At 42.2% G+C, this 18857-nt stretch overlaps 1 protein-coding gene across 18 annotated transcripts in view; it reads left to right on the forward strand.

Annotated features, from left to right (window-relative positions):
- Positions 1-18857, forward strand: part of MAGI2 (membrane associated guanylate kinase, WW and PDZ domain containing 2) — a 1124289-nt gene that overhangs the window by 876261 nt on the left and 229171 nt on the right. For 14 of the 18 annotated variants that reach the window (XM_075926597.2, XM_075926590.2, XM_075926502.2 and 11 more), the window contains 3 exons: positions 9863-9984; positions 10552-10680; positions 11451-11633. In XM_075926597.2, coding sequence (XP_075782712.2) covers positions 9863-9984; positions 10552-10680; positions 11451-11633 — 434 coding nt within the window. The remainder of the gene's footprint in view (positions 1-9862; positions 9985-10551; positions 10681-11450; positions 11634-18857) is intronic. The other 4 variants (XM_075926556.2, XM_075926614.2, XM_075926560.2 and 1 more) reach the window with 2 other exon arrangements.

Below are 18857 nucleotides of genomic sequence, written 5' to 3' on the forward strand. Positions count from 1 at the left end.
TGTAGCCACTGACACTTGTGTAGACTGTCTAAACTGGCAATAAACTGATAGATAATTAAGGTGACAGCATTTTATTCTCTCTGCACAAGTGTCATTGACAACACAAAGTAAAAAAGCAGTGGAGAATCAAGCCCAGAAATTATTAACTCACTTTCCCCTTGTCCTGGCCCACAGATAGTGAATTGAGAGCCCATCTAAGTGAGGGAAGGGGTAAAGATAGATGTGTGTTTCATAGATTTTTATCTTCAGCTCCATTTATTCTAGAGGTAAGGTCTCACAAAAGGCTTTGAAAAGAACAGCTCAAACTCAGGATATGTCTATGCTACAGAGTTTTGTCCAAAAACCAGCCATTTTTCTGACAAAACTTGAGGAACATCCACACTGCAATTGCTTTCTTTTGCAAGAATATCAAAAGAACAGAGGCATTTTTACGGTATTGGCAATCCCCATTCTATGAGGAAGAAGCCTTTTTGCAAAAGAGGTGCCCTGGTAGCCATTCTGTCCATAGCAATCACAGCTTACATATGAGAGCATCCATTCAGTCTGGACACTGTCTTTTGAAAAAGCAGATGACTTTTTTGATGCACTTTTGCAGTGTAGACACTCTCTTTCTCAAGTTTTTTCAGAAGATCTCTTCCGAAAAAAAGCTTCTTTCAAAAGAAGCCTGTAGTCTAGACGTAGCCTCAGATCCTTACATTGATAGCCTCACTTTGTTTCTTGAGTTACTCAGTGCAAATTACTGTGTTTTACTATTTGCTTATCACATAGTTCTCTGACACCCTATGATCTCTTGATTCTATAGTTGTTAGCTCTGGTGCTCTCCTACTTCCAAATGGCAGTGCAGAGCCATGTTGCTATCAGTTTGGGTGGGAGGATGGTAGAGTACCCCTGAGATCTCTCATAATTTAAGAGCCAAGTTTTTAGGGTATTTTCTCCAAAGCTGAGAAAAAAGTCAAAGCACCTGAGCTTTCATTCCTTTTCCCCCAGACCTTCCAAAACAGAACCAGAAATGTAATAGTAATTTGTGGGTTAGGTTGTGAGTGGTTAGTGCACCTAGTGCTCCCCACACCTTAGCAGACCACTCTAAACAGTCCTGGTCCTCCTCTACTCACAGATGGGGTGAGGTGGTTTGAGTCCCGCCTGCAATAAGCTGTGGTAGAGGAGCCCAGACCTACCAATTCCATCAGGCTCCAACCCAGGAACTTGAGACGGTCAACAATATCTGGGGCCTCCAAAGTGTTAGGTTCCATGGTCACTTCCTGCAAATGCTTTTCTCTTCTAGCGTTCAGTCCCAGGCAAGATATAAAGAAAAAGGATGGTAACCAACCCTTCAGCCCTAATTTGGCTGAGGATATAGCCCCACTTCCCTCAGAAGGGCTTCTCCAGCACCTTTGTCAGAAGCTTTAAGGGTAAGTCTGTCTTCTACAGGCTTCCCTGTCTGTGCTGGGTTGCACCCTTGTAAGCCCCTTCTCCAGTTGGAACATACTCTGCTGGAGTGTGAAGCCTTGTATATTATAAAAAATGCCAAGAAATTACCCCTCTGTCTTTATGTTTGGGTTTCTATAAGTTCCCTGGGTAGTAAATGATGATGTTCAGATATCTGTTCAGATATCACTTTATAGCAATCCTCTTCATATCTCCTACCTGTATATTTATACAGTTGCTAGTACAACTATTCCCCGACGTATGACCACCGTGACTTACGACCATCCACACTTACGACCAACCTTGCAGCAGCACGTTGTGTTTGCGTGTCTGCGGTCAGGCAGCGTGTTTACGTTTCATTCTCTTACAGTGTTTTCAGTGTTTGCTTGTGGCCATCATGTCAAGTAAAAGAAAAAGGGCTAATGATAAGGGAGATGGTAAGGGAGGTGAGAAAAGAAAGAGAAAAACTATTGATTTGGAACAGAAAATAGCGATAGTGAGACAATATGAATGGGGTCAAACAGTGTCCCTCATGTCGTGTAAGCTAGGGCTATCAAAATCCACTATCAGCACCATTATAAAGGATAGTGATCGCATTTGTGAAGCAGTGAAAGGGTCTGCTCCTATGAAATCAAAAATTCTAACAAAGCAAAGAGCAGGTCCCATCCTGGAAATGGAAAAACGCTTAGTGCTTTGGATGAAAGACCAAATTGAAAAACACACGCCATTAAGTCTCATGACGACACAAGCTAAGGCTTGTAGTCTTTTAGAAGACTTAAAGAAAAAGGAGGGGTATGACTATGACCAAACTTTCACTGCCAGTCACGGTTGGTTCAACCGTTTCAAGATGCATGCAAACCTTCATAATGTGAAATTAAATGGGGAGGCAGCCAGTACTGATTCAAAAGCAGCAGAACCTTTCATAGAAGAATTGGATAAGCTGATAAAAGAAGGAAATTATTTTTCAGAACAGATCTTTAATGTTGATGAGACAGGTCTCTTTTGGAAGAAAATGCCCAAACGTACCTACATACATAAAGAAGCAAAAACTATGCCTGGTTATAAGGCTTTCAAAGATCGTCTAACAGTCTTGTTAGGAGGCAATGTTTCTGGGTATAAATTGAAACCCCTCTTGATTTATCACTCTGAAAACCCTAAAGCCTTCAAGAATATCAGCAAGGCTACTTTACGAGTCCATTATCGTGCTAATAAGAAAGCCTGGATAACGCTTGCACTTTTTGAAGATTGGTTCATGAACTGCTTCATCCCTGAAGTCAAGTCATATTTTCTGGAGAAAGGAATTCCTTTCCAAATTTTGCTTATTTTGGATAATGCTCCAGGTCACCCTCAATACCTAAATGACTTACATTCCGATGTAAAAGTGGTGTTTCTGCCTCTCAACACCACATCTGTGCTCCAACCCATGGACCAGGGGGCCATAGCTGCTTTCAAAGCATATTATAGTAAAACTCCAATAGGCCGGCATCCAATAGTCGGGCACTCCTGATAGTCCGGCATCAAAATGGCAAGAGCCTAGTGAGTGAGCTTCGGCAAAAAATGAGTCACAAGGTGACAGCGGCAGCAGCTGAACTGAGCAAAAAGGGAAAAAAGGCTTAAAAAAACTAAAACATTACAGTATACTGTATACAGTATGTACAATAAAAAAGGGTTAAGACCACTTTATATACAGTATATATATAACCAGCTTATAGTACCTCCTGATAGTCCAGCATATTTAATAATCCGCCACCACCTAGGTCCCATAGGTTCCGGATTATTGGAAGTCTACTGTATCTTTGCAACACATTTGCAAAGGCAGTAGCTGCCACAGAATGCGAAAACGGCAAAACATTACGTGAATTTTGGAAGGACTGCTACATTCTGCATTGCATAAGGAACATTGCTGCAGGGTGGGAAGAAGTTACTCCACAATGTATGAATGGCATATGGAAGAAAATCCTAAAAAGATTTGTGAACTGTTTCAAAGGGTTTGAAAAAGAAAAGGAACTGGAAGACATTGTACAGCTGGTGAAAGAAGTGGATCTGGAAATGGATAATGAAGACATACACCAACTGATTGAGGATGTTGGGGAGGAGCTGCGCAATGAAGATTTAATGCAGCTTGAGGCGGAGAGGGTAGCAGACGAAGAGAGACAAACAGCCCAAGAAGAAGAAGCAGCCCCCAAAAACTTTGTGATGAAAGAAATGGCTGCAGCTTTCAGCAAAATAAATGAAGGAATGCAAATGTTTGAAAAAATTGACCCTAATGTTGCGAGATTCTCAAAAGTGGATCGTTTAATTCAGGATGCCCTGGCTTGCTATAAGGAAATTTATAACGAGAAGAAAAAACGAATTGTCCAGTCCAAAATGGATATTTTTTTAAAGAAAGCCCCCAGCAGTGCTGCCTCCCGTACTGAACCAATGCCTTCTACAAGCAAAGGAACTGCTGAAATAGAATCTGTTGATGATATTGACGATGTTCTTACTGTAGTTTTTTACTCCTCCGATTCCCCATCCAATTAATTCAATTCACATTACTGTAATTAAATTACTGCATTGTGTTTTGTATTTCATGTTCATGTTTGTTAAATACAGTTTGCTGTTGCTGAAGAAGTGTTGTTTTTTGCGTGAGTTTCTATTTTTCGTTGCTGATTGCTGTGTTGTTGGTGCTTGGTTACGCTTCGAGTGTTTGGGGTATTTCTGACTTACGAACAAATCAAGTTACGACCAGCTATTCGGAACGTAACCTGTTCGTAAGTTGGGGTACGCCTGTCACTAATGATCTTCTGCACAAGTGACTGTGTATTTTAGAGACTAACAGGTGTTGTAAAGTTCCCGTTCATTAAGCTGTCACGGAGACATCTCCGTTGTCCTAAATATTGCCTAAAACAGTCTGGCAGTGTTAAGGTGTATGCTAGGGGTGCACAATAATTTTTGATGGTGGGGGCCACACCAAACATCTGGAAAGTGGTCTAAGACTGCACTCTTCCATAATATTAATGAAGGAGGTGCAGGGCCTGGGATGGAGGTTGGGTGCAGAAAGGAGCTTGGGGATCTAAGGGAGGGAATCATAGAATCATAGAATCATAGGACTGGAAGGGACCTCAAGAGGTCATCGAGTCCAGCCCCCCGCCCTCAAGGCAGGACCAAGCTCTGTCTACACCATCCCTGACAGATGTCTATCTAACCTGATCTTAAATATCTCCAGAGAGGGAGATTCCACCACCTCCCTTGGCAATTTATTCCAATATTTGACCACCCTGACAGTTAGGAATTTTTTCCTAATGTCCAATCTAAACCTCCCTTGCTGCACTTTAAGCCCATTACTCCTTGTCCTGTCCTCAGAAACCAAGAGGAACAAATTTTCTCCTTCCTCCTTGTGACACCCTTTTAGATATTTGAAAACCGCTATCATGTCCCCCCTTAATCTTCTTTTTTCCAAACTAAACAAGCCCAGTTCATGAAGCCTGGCTTCATAGGTCATGTTCTCTAGACCTTTAATCATTCTTGTCCGTCTTCTCTGTACCCTTTCCAATTTCTCCACATCTTTCTTGAAATGTGGCGCCCAGAACTGGACACAGTACTCCAGCTGAGGCCTAACTAGTGCAGAGTAGAGCGGCAGAATGACTTCATGAGTTTTGCTTACAACACACCTGTTGATACAATCTAGAATCATATTTGCTTTTTTTGCAACAGCATCACACTGTTGACTCATATTCAACTTGTGGTCCACTATGACCCCTAGATCCCTTTCCACCATGCTCCTTCCTAGACAGTCGCTTCCCATCTTGTATGTATGGAACTGATTGTTCCTTTCTAAGTGGAGCACTTTGCATTTCTCTTTATTAAACTTCATCCTGTTTACCTCTGACCATTTCTCTAACTTGCTAAGGTCATTTTGAATTATGTCCCTATCCTCCAAAGAAGTTGCAACCCCACCCAGTTTGGTATCATCTGCAAACTTAATAAGCGTACTCTCTATCCCAATATCTACATCATTGATGAAGATATTGAACAGTATGGGTCCCAAAACAGACCCTTGCGGAACTCCACTTGTTATCCCTTTCAAGCAGGATTTAGCACCGTTAACAACAACTCTCTGACTACGGTTATCCAGCCAATTATGCACCCACCTTATCGTGGCCCTATCTAAGTTATATTTGCCTAGTTTATCAATAAGAATATCATGTGAGACCGTATCAAATGCCTTACTAAAGTCTAGGTATATAACATCCACCGCTTCTCCTTTATCCACAAGGCTCGTTATCCTATCAAAGAAAGCTATCAGATTAGTTTGGCATGACTTGTTCTTCACAAACCCATGCTGGCTATTCCCTATCACTTTATTACCTTCCAAGTGTTTGCATATGATTTCCTTAATTACCTGCTCCATTATCTTCCCTGGGACAGACGTTAAACTGACCAGTCTGTAGTTTCCTGGGTTGTTTGGGTGAAAGAGGCAGTTGTGACCTGGGGCACTAGACTGAGGTGGAGGGGGTTGGATTGTGACCTAGGGCAGGGAATTGGGGTACAGAAGGGGGTGCAGGTATTTGGGTTGTGAGCTAGGGCAGGAGGGGACTATGATCTGGGGCAGGTATTGGTACGGGGATGCCGTATCTGGGAGGTGATATTGGTACGGGGGAGGGCCAGAGGATTTGGCTATGTGGCGTGGGGGGCAGAGGGTTGGGGAAGGAAGTGACTGGGGTGCCAGAGATAGGCTCTGCCAGAATTACCAGCCAGCAGCCGTTCCTGAATCAGCCTCCCTGCCTGCCCCGCCCCAGCACAAGCTGCAGCCATGTGCTCTGGGGCCTCTTGTGCTTCATGGCTGCCTGTTACTGAAACAGGCAGCTCTCATTGGACAGTTTCCTACCAGAAACTGGCCAATGGGATTGTGCTGGAGGTGGGAGCAGCTCCTAACACTTCCCTCCTTTCCTCCAGATTCACAGTTTTTAAAGAAAAAAACGCCCCCACAGCCGCGTTTCTGAGCAGTGTGCGGGTGGGGCGAAGCAAGCAAGGAGCCTGCCTGGACCTCCCCATAGCATCCGTGGGCCAGATTTGGTGGCTTGGTAGACCAGATCTGGCCTGCAGACCGTATTTTGCCAGGCCTGGTGTATGCTGTTCCACTACATAGTCAGTGGAACTAAAATGGAGCATGCAGTTGTCTGCATTTTAAGCCCACCCTCAATCAGGCAGCCACAGGCTCCTGGCCCCAAATACTGCAATGCAGTTATGTTTCTAGGCTTCTGCCAATTTAACTCATCCAACAGACAAAATATAAGTGAGGGAAAGTGTGCATTAAAGTCGTATTGTACTTATTGTAATAGAAAAGCTTTAATGAGATCTAGCAGAGACCCGGAATAGAAGAATGGATGTTCATAGGCAGGCATTAAAAGTGAGACAGCATTACTTCTATACAGGCTTTTGTAGTGAATATAAGGAGCTGTATTTTAATATACTAAACTCAAAAATTTTGGAGTGAAAATTGTTTTACATTTTTCATTATACAAAGTGACAGTGTTACATCTTTCTTTATAGTAGTATTTAACAGATGACTTCATTTTTAACCAGATGAAATCACATTACAATCAACTCTCTTAATTATGTCATAAAATAGATAAATCATGAAAAGTTAGGTTATGAACCTTTGCATATTCAAATACAATCCAATGTTATAGGAAGCTCTTTAATGCTGTTAAGGAAAGACTATCCTACCCTGAGCTTATTAGAACACCTGTATCTCTCTAAAATCAAGAGGGGCAGTTTGTGTGTATAAACCACCAAAATAATTAGATTCAGTGTAGCACCTTACAGTGGTCACCCATAAGAAGTATTTGGATTCTTAGCACTCTGTTAAGCGCAAAATGCCTTGCAATTTTCTCTAGAGAGTGAGGGCCTAGATCCTGCTTCTCCTCTCAATTATACATAACTACAGATCAATGGATGTATATGCTCTTAATTCACCTTGCTATTGCAGATCTAAACTCTTATCTGCAGGGTATGGACATTTGCACTAACTGTAGTAGGTGCAACTTTCTACTTTCTACTTGGGTGAACTTTTGTACAACATTCTAACAGTACCTGTTGCTTAAAGACTAAACACTGGCATCCAGCCTTCTTCCTTCCAGAGCCCTACACAGAATTCTGTGCTGACCATTTTAGCTTTGTAATCGCAAAAAGAATCTCTCTACATTTATGGTTGATTAACTACAGCACAGTCTCCTTAATAGGACAGCTAACCTAACCACTTAGGTACTTATTGTAAACTGTGCAACATTTCCTTATCTTTTCTATCAGACACACTTTCTTTAAAAAAAACCCAGGTTTTCTAGTAATTGTTTTCTTTAATAAAACAATTAAAAAAACTTTTTCTCTCTGGCCTGCCAGAGCTCTTATTTTCATCTGAACCTGGTCAAGGGTCCGGGCGTGTCCTTTTTTGGCCAGGCTGGTGGCCATACAGACTTAAGCATTGTTGTTTCTCTTCCTGGTGTTGATCTCCTAGAGCTTGGTCTCCTTGCCTCAGACCACAATGAGATCCAGGATCTCCTCACCAGTCCAGGCTGGTGCTCTTAAGAATCCCTGTCTAGTGGCAGCAGAGGATGCTGCAGCAGTGCTGGCAGCCATGGGGGGCTCAGAGGAAGCACTGGGGTCTGCCATGGCTCCTGAGATGATGCTGTGAGGCATGGGTTTTGGAAAGGCCTGCACATGCCACAAGCCCTTTTCCTGCAGTCTGCTGCTTTAAGCTCTTCAGGAGAAGGGGAGCAGTGGAGCTGGCAGGTGTTACCAGAGTGGCCACAAGTGCAGCTGTGAGAGGCCTCTGGAGGCCAATTATTTCTAATTAGCAGCACTGGATTGTCCACACTAATGCTATTTTGAAATAACAATTTCAAAATAAGAGAGATTCCCTGAGGAAAACAGGAGCACAGATTTTGAAATAACCAGCCCATTATTTAAATAACAGGCTTTGGTAGCGTGGTTGCTCTGCTTGTTATTTTGAAATAAGGGGCGTTATTCTGAAATAACTCCCTGGTGTAGACCAGGGCTATGAGAACATATAAGAGCTGAGCTGCTTTGAATAGCTATCCCTCTGTGCAGAAATATTTACCTGTCTGGAGCAATAGTAATTTACAGCACATCAAAAACTTCATATGCCCAGTACTGCATGATCCTGAATGCCCTCAAACCCTCTGTCTACATCAGGAAAGGCATGCAACATGACACAGAAGATGACCGCCCCCTTCTGGAATTGTTTCCTTGTCAGTGAAAAAATTTATCCTCCTGATAAAACACTCAGCAACTTAATATACAGGAGAAAGTTATGTATGAGATGCAGGTTATCAAACATACAGTATGAAAGAAGAACATATGCTAATATGCCATTGTAAATATTACATATTGAGAGAAAGTTCTGGCATTACAATGAGGGTTTTGTGTGTGTGTGTGTGTGTGTGTGTGTGTGTGTGTGTGTGTGTGTGTGTTTAGTGCTCTCACAAGACATGAAGTATTTTTTGCATTTTCCCATTTTTTTAAATAAAATGTAACAAATATAGTAAAGGGTTAAAATTTCTCCCTAGTATAATTTTGTTTTCTATTGTGGAAATCCAGCACATAATGGATTTGTCACTTTGATAAGCAATTTGTCTATACAGTCATCTTTTCGGTTGAGGTTTCTATTTTGTTATAAACAACTAATTTTGTTTTCAGCTTATCCAGGACCACTCTGCTCATAACACCATCCTGTTTCTATCTTGGAATCATGCATAGAAATCACATGTAGTGAAGTGTTCTGATAAAGTGTTTTTCAGTGATACTGCAGAATAGCCACATAGTTTGAAACTTGACATGTATAGCAGAGTGCAGTAAATTGAAAGGACAGAGAACATCCAAATGGATCTTGGAAAGAAACAGTTTTTCCAATCTCAGAAAATTTTCAAGTTTATGAAAAAAATTTCCCACATGAATTGAGAGGAAGAGGTGGAATCTCAAATTTTCACAGAACAAAACTTTTTTCAAATTTAGGATAATTTGCTACATTGTTTTCAGATTTTTTTAATATTTTGTTTTGCTTTTGGCCTTTTTATTCTTTAACTTTGTTGTGCTATAATGATTACAAAAAATAATTTTGAAAATGTTGAAACAGAACATTTTGATAATTTCAAAAAAAAATTCTAAATATGTTTGAATTGAACAATTGTCTAAATTGACCTTTTCCCATTAAAAGTTTCAGTATCCACAAATTGACGTTTTCCAAAGAAAAAATGTTTTGTTGAAAAATTCAAGACCATCTCTACTTCCCAGTTATTTGTGCTATCAACTAGATCGTGCATGCCTCATTTGCACTGATTAGCACTAACCACACATTCTCATGATGGTCCAATGAAGTAAATAATATTTTTTCCTCAAATTGACTTAATTTTTAATCATAACCAATTATTTTCAGCCACATAAATAGAAGAACACAATTTGAAAATCCTGTCCTTGAAGCAAAAAGGAAGCTACAGCAGCATAACATGCCCAACGCAGAACTTGGAACAAAGCCTATGCAGGCCCAAGCTTTCCGAGGTACAGTAGCATGTCAGATATAAGAAAGAAAATATTTGCTATACTTTCCTGTTTTTATAACGGTGATTTAGCATAGTCCAGTTAAAATAGTAGTGTTGCCAATACTCACTAAATTATTAAAGCACATTTTGTCCTTTTTTTTTTCTTAAACCCTCAGCTTATTGAACTCTGAGACTCTGACCTTTCAATCTTTTTTCTCTTGTGGTTGCACAGAAAAATGGGGAAAACGTGCTCTGAATATTTCCTAAAGGCTCAGGGAAAGAAAGGAAAAACTACCCCAAATGAAGCATTCTTTAAAAATAACTTGAGATTGGCAACTGGAATCTTCTGTGATTTAGCATTACTTGGTATTCAGTATGTTTCTAAGATAACATATATAGCAAATAGCGTTTAATCTGAAGCCTCAAACACTACGCTATCGGAATTTGCAAGAACACTGAATCTTAATAATGTGAAAATGATTGCGCTTAGAAAGAAATGTGTTAGCAAAAGTCAATATTGATGGATGAGTAACTTTTGACATAAGGTTATAGGCCAAAGAATGAGGCTTGTTCTCCTTTGTAACAGTAGAAAGCGCCTCATCAACATTACCTAGGCCTAAACACGTTCACCCGCATCCTGCTCCTCAGCGGTCTCGCAGTGTGAATGACCTGTCTCAGTGTCGGCGGGACAATGCTGGAATGTACAGTCTGTATGGTACGTCCAAGTGCTGCTTGTTAGCCAAGCTGCACTGTTGTAAAAGTACTGAGATAAGTTAAGTCACAAAGCTTTTCACCTTTTTCCATACATCTTTTCACAAAATAAAGCACAGAAGAGAGGCACTGGAAGCCAGGTGAGACTTATTCTTGCCTGATGGTAACACTTTACACTGACGCACATTCAAAAATAGATATAAAGGTCACTGGACAGTCACCCCAATTGTAAATGCCATTTGTCAGTAGCTGAACTTCCATTTGTGTGGGATAAAAAGTTTATCTGGAATTTATCCCTTTGTCTTTGAATCACTGATATAAAACAAACAATGGATATTTTTTGTTATTGGGAGTAATATACAGAGTAAATTATATGATATATAAAGCTGAATCAATAGGTTAGGAGTAATTTTGAGTTCAGAATTACCTTGCATATTGTTTTATCATCATGTAAATATTTTAGCTACATAACAATTATCTCTAAACTTATTTTCAGTACCAAAGAGCATTCCTAGCCCTTCCACTCTCCAAGATTGAACTGCTATATATAGAAAAATCCTCCTTAGTTAGTTATATATTTATATAACATGAGGACTCACTAATGTGTTTATTTCTCCTGGAATGCTTACACTCTTTATTTCCTTTAATTTTAAAATGCCACACTGCCACCTACTATTGCTGCTGCTTCTTCTGTTTTTATTTTTGAGTTCATATTCATGTTATATTATTACTTGACTGGAACTCTTTTCTTTTTGTTTGTATTGACTGATGTAGAAAAACCACTCTTCACCCGTGATGCATCACAACTGAAGGGAATTTTTCTCAGCACAACTCTCAAGAAGAGCAACATGGGCTTTGGATTTACCATCATTGGTGGGGATGAGCCAGATGAGTTTCTACAAGTGAAGAGTGTAATTCCTGATGGGCCTGCAGCACAGGATGGCAAAATGGAAACAGGTAATGAACTTGGATTTTATATTCCTTGATATAATGATCAGACTCAGCCTTAAGTTTTTGAGCAGCACTTCTTTCTTAAATGCAGAAATAAGCAGGTGTGTTCATACTGTCATTCTGAAAGGTGCAAGTGGAGCTGTATGAATAAATAGATTTTTGGGTCACTGGCAGTTCTAAAAATAAGAATCACTTTTGGTCAACATAAAACGTTTTTAAAATGCTGGCAAATAAAAAAGGCAGAAACAATTGTTTTGGGTCAAATGAACCATTTCATTTAAATTTTGAGAGGCTTTTTAAAGATTTTATTTTGTCTTTTAATAAAATAGAAGGAAATTTCAAAATAAGTCATTTCAAATAGGAAAAACAAAAATATTTTGAATTAAAAAAAAGTTTTGTTTTGACACAGACTATATGGTAGAACTGACACACATTTGCAAAATGTTTTGCTCTATTTTTCACCCCTTAGTTCTCTCCCCCCCCCCAAAAAAAAAGATTTTTTTTAGACAAAACCTTCCTCCTCTGGAGCAAAAGCAATATATCATCCTCAGAAAATATTGCCTCAGAGCAATGCTTCTCTTGAGTATTTCTTTCTAGAAATGTCAGGAAAACTTTTTTTTTCTTGCAATGTTTTCCTATAATGAAGATCTCTACAGCAAACTTCTACTTAGGGTAAAATTCTATTACATCTACATAGCAGATCTCAGCTGAATGCTCTTGTCTATACATGCTCAGATTACCTGTGAGTATTCTGTGCATGTAGAAACAGAGATTACAGACTTAGACCCCATTTCTTTTCTGGAGGAAGGACCATATTCTAAAATAGTCAAATTAAGATTGATTCTGCATATCTGGGGAAGTTCTTACAAAATCATTTCAGATCTATGTATGGAGAAATCCGTCTAAGTGCCTTTCCAACTCCTCCATGGATGGTGGAGTCAGCTGTCACCTTTCCTCCATGCTCTGCACAAGGTGTTTCCTAGGTCAGAATCTATGTTGAGGTGGGGAGGGGATGGTGAAGACTGGTCAAGCAGACTGAGGAGATACACATCATTCTCCCTCCATCCTGACAGATTTTTAGAGAAGAGATAACAAAATCTGGGGCTATATTATCTTTCCAGTGCCCTCTAACTGAATTCAGAGTTATAGAGGTAGCCTAATCTATAGTAGGGAAAAACCTCAGGAACACACTCATACAGTATGTCTAGACAGCGGGACTATTTCAGGATACCTCTGGGATCCCAAAATAGCTACCCCGTGTCTTTTAAACACTCCCATTATTTTGAAATGGCGGGCACACTATTTCAGCATCCCTATATCCCTTGTTCCATGAGAGTTAAGGGATGTGTTGAAATAGTGTGTTATTTTGAAATCTGGCATTCTGTAGCCAAAGCTATTATGAAATACAATCAAAATAAGATACGCACATTGTATAGCGCAAATTGCTTATCCAATTTCGAGTTTAGGGTGCTATATAGACACACCTATAGAGAACAGCATGTGGAGATCATTGCAGATTTACTCCCTCAGGGTATGTCTACACTAGAAAGTTAGTTCGAACTAACGGACGTTAGTTCGAACTAACTTTCCTATGCGCTACACTAGCGCTTCGCTAGTTCGAATTTGAATCGAACTAGCGGAGCGCTTAGTTCGAACTAGGTAAACCTCATTTTACGAGGACTAACGCCTAGTTCGAACTAGCTAGTTCGAACTAAGGGCTGTGTAGCCCTTTAGTTCGAACTAGTGGGAGGCTAGCCCTCCCCAGGTTTCCCTGGTGGCCACTCTGGCCAACACCAGGGAAACTCTATGCCCCCCTCCCGGCTCTGGACCCCTTAAAGGGGCATGAGCTGGCTACGGTGCCCATGCCAGGTGCAAGCCTGCCAGCACCCAGCCAGCAGACCCTGCACCTGGCACGGATTGAGCCACCCACCCGATGCCCCCCAGCCCTCCCCCTCTTTCCGGGACCAGGCTGGCGGCTCCCGGGAGCTTGCCCGGGACCGCAAGAGGCGGGCACCCACCTGGGCTAGTGCAGACATCGTGGACCTTGTCCACGATCTCCGCACTAGGCACAGGAAAGTGGCCGGCTTGGGCAGGAGAGCTGCCAGCCTGGCCACCCAGGAGCAGGTGTGCATGAAAATCAAGGGGGTCCACTGAGACCCCCGACCCTGAGCCCTGAGCTTACAATGGCCGTCCTGGGTCAGACCAAAGGTCCATCTAGCCCAGTAGCCTGGCTGCCGACAGTGGCCAACCCTAGGGACCCTGGAGGGGATGGACCGAAGACAGTGACCAAGCCATTTGTCTCGTGCCATCCCTCTCCAGCCTTCCACAAACCTTGGGCAGGGACACCACTCCTACCCCCTGGCTAATACCACTCCATGGACCCAACCTCCATGACTTGATCTCACTTCCCTTTAAATTCTGTTCTAGTTGTAGCCTTCACAGCATCCTGCAGCAAGGATTTCCACAGGTTGACTCTTTGCTTTGTGAAGAACAACTTTCTGTTACTAGTTTGAAGCCTGCTACCCATTCCTTTCCTTTGGTGTCCTCTAGTCCTTCTTTATGGGAACTAATGAAGAACTTTTCTGTATGCACCCTCTCCACCCAACTCCTGCTTTTAGAGACCTCTATCCTGTCCCCCCTCCGTCTCCTCTTTTCTAAGCTGAGAAGTCCCAGTCTCTTTAGCCTCTCTTCATATGGGACCTGTTCCCAACCCCTGATCATTGTAGTTGCCCTCCCCTCTCCCAGCCTCTCTCTTCCCCTCTCCCACCTCCTTTTCCCAGTCTCCCCCCAGTTTTGTTCAATAAAGACAGATTCCATTTTTGAACACAATTGTCCTTTATTTTGTACATCAAGAAAAGGGGCTAGGGAAGGGTAAGTGGAAGGAGGTGAGGGAAGAATGGGGTACGAGCCCCCGATGGGGAGGACTGGGCTGGCTCTGCGGGCTTCTGGGGGTGGAAGCTCTCTTGCAGTCCCCCAATTGCACCCTCTCCCCAGATGGCAGCCTGCGGCAAGTGCAGCCGGGCTGATGGCCGAGTGGTGTGATGTGCCCAGTGTGGGCACTCAGGGCACTCCAAGCCAGGACTGGTTTTCAAGCGGGGCACCACTGAGAACTGTCTGTCCGGGGTGGGGGTCGGGACCCTTTAAGCGCAGCCCTCGGCTAGCCTGAGGCAGCAGCTCCACGCTCTAAGTCCTCCTCTGATGCCCTGCCAGCAGTGCTTCCAGCCATCCTTAAGCCCTGTTCAGGGTCCACTTAATGTGGACATGCTAGTTCGAATTAGCAAAACGCTAATTCGAACTAGTTTTTAGTTCTAGATGCGTTAGTTCGAATTAGCTTAGTTCGAATTAACTAATTCGAACTGAATTAGTTCGAATTAGCGCTGTAGTGTAGACATACCCTCAGTCCTCATCATTGCAGATTTTGTGGGGGAGGGAAGGACATCATAACATGTCAGGATATACCACCTAGAACTACTGTCGGTGATGTAAGGCTAAATAAACTCCAAGAAGACAAGAAAGTAGGAATTGTGGAGGTTCTGAATGTTACTGTTTTTAAAGTGCCCTTCTTTCACAAAACATGCCCTTAGAAATGGTGGTAGGTTTCTGATGTAAGTAAAGAGCAGCAGGCAGCAGACATAAAAAAATTAAAATGTAGATTTATTTTTTGTAAAATCTCGTAACTGTTTTATCAGCTTGAACTTTAGTCAAAATGCTGAGGTCAACTTCAAAATGTAATTCGATACCCAAGGTTAAAATTCAAGAAGTTTATTAGTAGAAGAACTGGTGCAACAGACATGCTCAGAAGAGCCTACAGGCAATCCCCGACTTACGCGGATCCGACTTATGTCGGATCCGCACTTACGAACGGGGCTTTCTCGCCCCGGAGCTCACAGGCAGCGGTCAGCCACCTCGACCTCCGGGGTGCCCCTGGTCTGCTGGGGACCGTCTCCAGCAGACCAGGGGCATCGGAAGCAAAGCCGCAGCCCCGGCGGGTTTGCTCGCGGTGCCCGTGGTCTGCTGGAGACGGTCCCCAGCAGACCAAGGGCACCGCGAGCAAACCCGCAGCAGCGGCAGGTTCCCACGCTTCTGAGGCTTTGCCAGAGCAAAGCCTCAGAAGCGCGGGGCCCCGCCGCTGCTGTGGATTTGCTCGCGGTGTCCTGGTCTGCTGGAGACGGTCTGCTGGGGACCGTCTCCAGCAAACCAGGGGCACCGGGAGCAAAGCGGTCCCGCGCCAGAGCAAAGCCTCAGAGGCGAGGCACCCCCCCGCTGCCGCTTTACTCCCTGTGTCCCTGGTCTGCCAGGGGGGCGCAGCTAGTGTGCCCTCCCCAGCAGACCAGGCTTTTGTTGTGGACCCTGGGGCAGAGCAGCTGGGGCGCTGCCGGTTGGTCCCGCAGCGCCGCTCTGGGCACTACTGGACCAACCCGGCAGCACCCCAGCTGCTCTGCCCCAGGCGTCCTGATTCAGCCGCTGCTGGTCAGTTTCAGCAGCGGCTGAATCAGGACGCCTGGGGCAGAGCAGCTGGGGTGCTGCTGGGTTGGTCCAGTAGCGCCGAGGAGCAGTGGTACTGGAGCAACCCAGCAGCACCCCAGCTGCTCTGCCCCAGACGTCCCCAAGTCAGCCGTTGCTGAAACTGACCAGCGCTGACTACAGGAAGCCCAAAGCACAGTTGCTCTGCCCCGGGCTTCCTGGAATCAGCTGCTGATCAGTTTCAGCAGCAGCTGACTTCGGGTTCTTAAGTTGAATCTGTATATAAGTCAGAACTGGCGGTCAGTTTCAGCAGCGGCTGAATCTGGACGCCAGTTCCGACTTACATACAGATTCAACTTAAGAACAAACCTACAGTCCCTATCTTGTACGTAACCCGGGGACTGCCTGTACTTAATCCTGTTAACAGTAAAACCAAGCAATTTGCTCTTGAACTGTGCCATGACCTTCATGTTGCCTAATCTGCAGCAGAGGGCTTCCAAGGTTCTTATGGCCTAGCATATTTTGGTCCAGAACCTGAAGTAGGACCCCTATGAAAAAATCTGTGTGGAATGTTTGAGTGTAACTAAACCAAAGCCTGAAACTGAAACTGCATGACTGATCAATTGCAGTATGAATGGTTGTTATTGTGGTCATTCATTGCGATGCAATGTGGGAGAGGTAATATCTCTTAGCTGACAAATTTCAGGGGTGAAAGAGATAAGCTTAAAACTTACACAGAGCTCTTCTTCAGGTCTGGGAAAGGTACTCAGGATGTCACTTCTAAATACAAAGTGAAAATGAGTGTCTAGCATAAGCACAACACATTTATTCAGGCAGGGATTTATGAAGAAAATATAATTTTTTAAAACGTACATTAAATTAATGCTGAAGATTTTTATCAATTCAAAATATAGAATTATTATGTCAGTAAGCCTAATATGCATATGCATTAAACTACATACTGAGGTAATTTTGCCCTTCATTGACACCCTGTAGCTTCCTAAATATAAAATTATCTCCTCAGTAAAATAAACAGAGAGCTTTGCATTAGTGAATTTGGCCTTACACAACATCCCTGTGAGACTGGGTAAACTGAGAAACAGGGATATTTAAAAATGTAAGGTTTATAAAACAGGACTATAGCAAACAACCCAAATTTCCTGATTCCCGTTCCTTTGCATGATTCCTAAAGTGTGTTTCCAGTTCCTCAGACACCTTTTCAGAATCTGCTTATCTTCAAATATGTTGCACTTCATGTTCTGCCACATAGTCCTCCTTGGAGCCATTTTAGAAAATAGCTTGTTTGATTACCTATTTTTTTAAATCACCTTGTATTTCTAACGCATTGTGGAACACAAATCTGCTTTGTCAATTGAATAAGTGTTGTTGGAACAAGGCTTTTTATTTAAACTTAGTTTTCTCATGTGTTTCTGAAACATAGCATCTCCTATATGATACGCTTGTATCATGGTAATAACTGTGCCCATCTCAAGGAGAGCACTATTATTACTGGCTGTACAAAACCAAGCTTCTTGCAGAATCTAAGATTTGCTGTTGCTGCAGCAATAATAGATGCTGGATCTTTATTTTTTCAGGGTAAAATAATCTGTAGCAAGAAAGTTGTGTAAAATTGCCCTGCTACTGAAGCCTGACTTTTGCCTTGGATGGCAGTGATCTTAGGTTTCTCACTGCAAATAGGCTGGCACTGGCAGATGGTTTATGCAAATTCAGTGCACCTACCACCTTGTATACATAGAATTAAGGTCTAAGGATGTCATATCAGCCCACTGCTTGGATTAGTGTGATACACACCTGTCCATCCTCACGAAAACCCTTCCTACCAAAAACCTAACGCCAAAAACTCAGGATTTATGAGATAAAATTAATTTTACTCTTTATGATTTTACCTGACTTACTGTCCTTGATACATCATGTTGCCAACTGTCACTATTTTATTATGAGTCTCTAGATATTTGGTGGCTCCTGGAGTCAAGTGATTACTTGAGAATCTCATCTTTCCCTTTAAAGAAGTGAGTTTCTAGCCCTCTTGTTTTTAGAAAACTGCTTTCAAATGTGACCAGAGTGTACCCTAAAGGCTCAATACCGAAAGAGTAACCAAAGAGAACAACCAATATAGTTTTAAAAATCTCTCGCTTTTTTATCCAATCTTTTAATTTCTCAGAGACTTCCTCATGACTTTAAATCCTTGGGACTGGAAATACTTCAAAAAAGTGATGTAATAAATAATTACATCAATAATTACAACAATAATTTTAATAAAGCCCTCTATACTATGAAGAAATTCTTCTCATATTCACTTTCATTTTTTTAAGTATATTCTTCATTAAACTTTGCATGTGACTAGATAATGACCCAGAGGGGGAAGATGCACTTTGTTTGAACTTTATAGTCCTTGTGTTCATCTTTGTAAATTAATTTTTCTTACTGTTTCTCAATGTTTCTATTGCCTCGATACAGTGTAAGCTCTCTGCAGTGGCCAAAATAATACCTGTAAATTCTCAATGAGTTAATGAGTTTATTCTGGATAAAGTGTCTGCTCTTATTTCAAAATCACTGCATTCAAATCCTCATGTGGTTTCAATTTTTTATTACATTTTCTTTATTTTTTTAAAATTGATCCAACTTGTGCATTTGGTGAAAACCAGACCAGGGATAGACATGGGTTGCAAAAATTGGATCTGTATTTCAAACATCACACAATTTGCAGTAGTCCATATGGAAGGTTTTGGATCAGTGTGTAATGGA

Source organism: Pelodiscus sinensis, chromosome 1, assembly GCF_052426305.1.
Source record: "Pelodiscus sinensis isolate ZL-2025 chromosome 1, ASM5242630v1, whole genome shotgun sequence".
Lineage (NCBI taxonomy): Eukaryota > Metazoa > Chordata > Testudines > Trionychidae > Pelodiscus > Pelodiscus sinensis.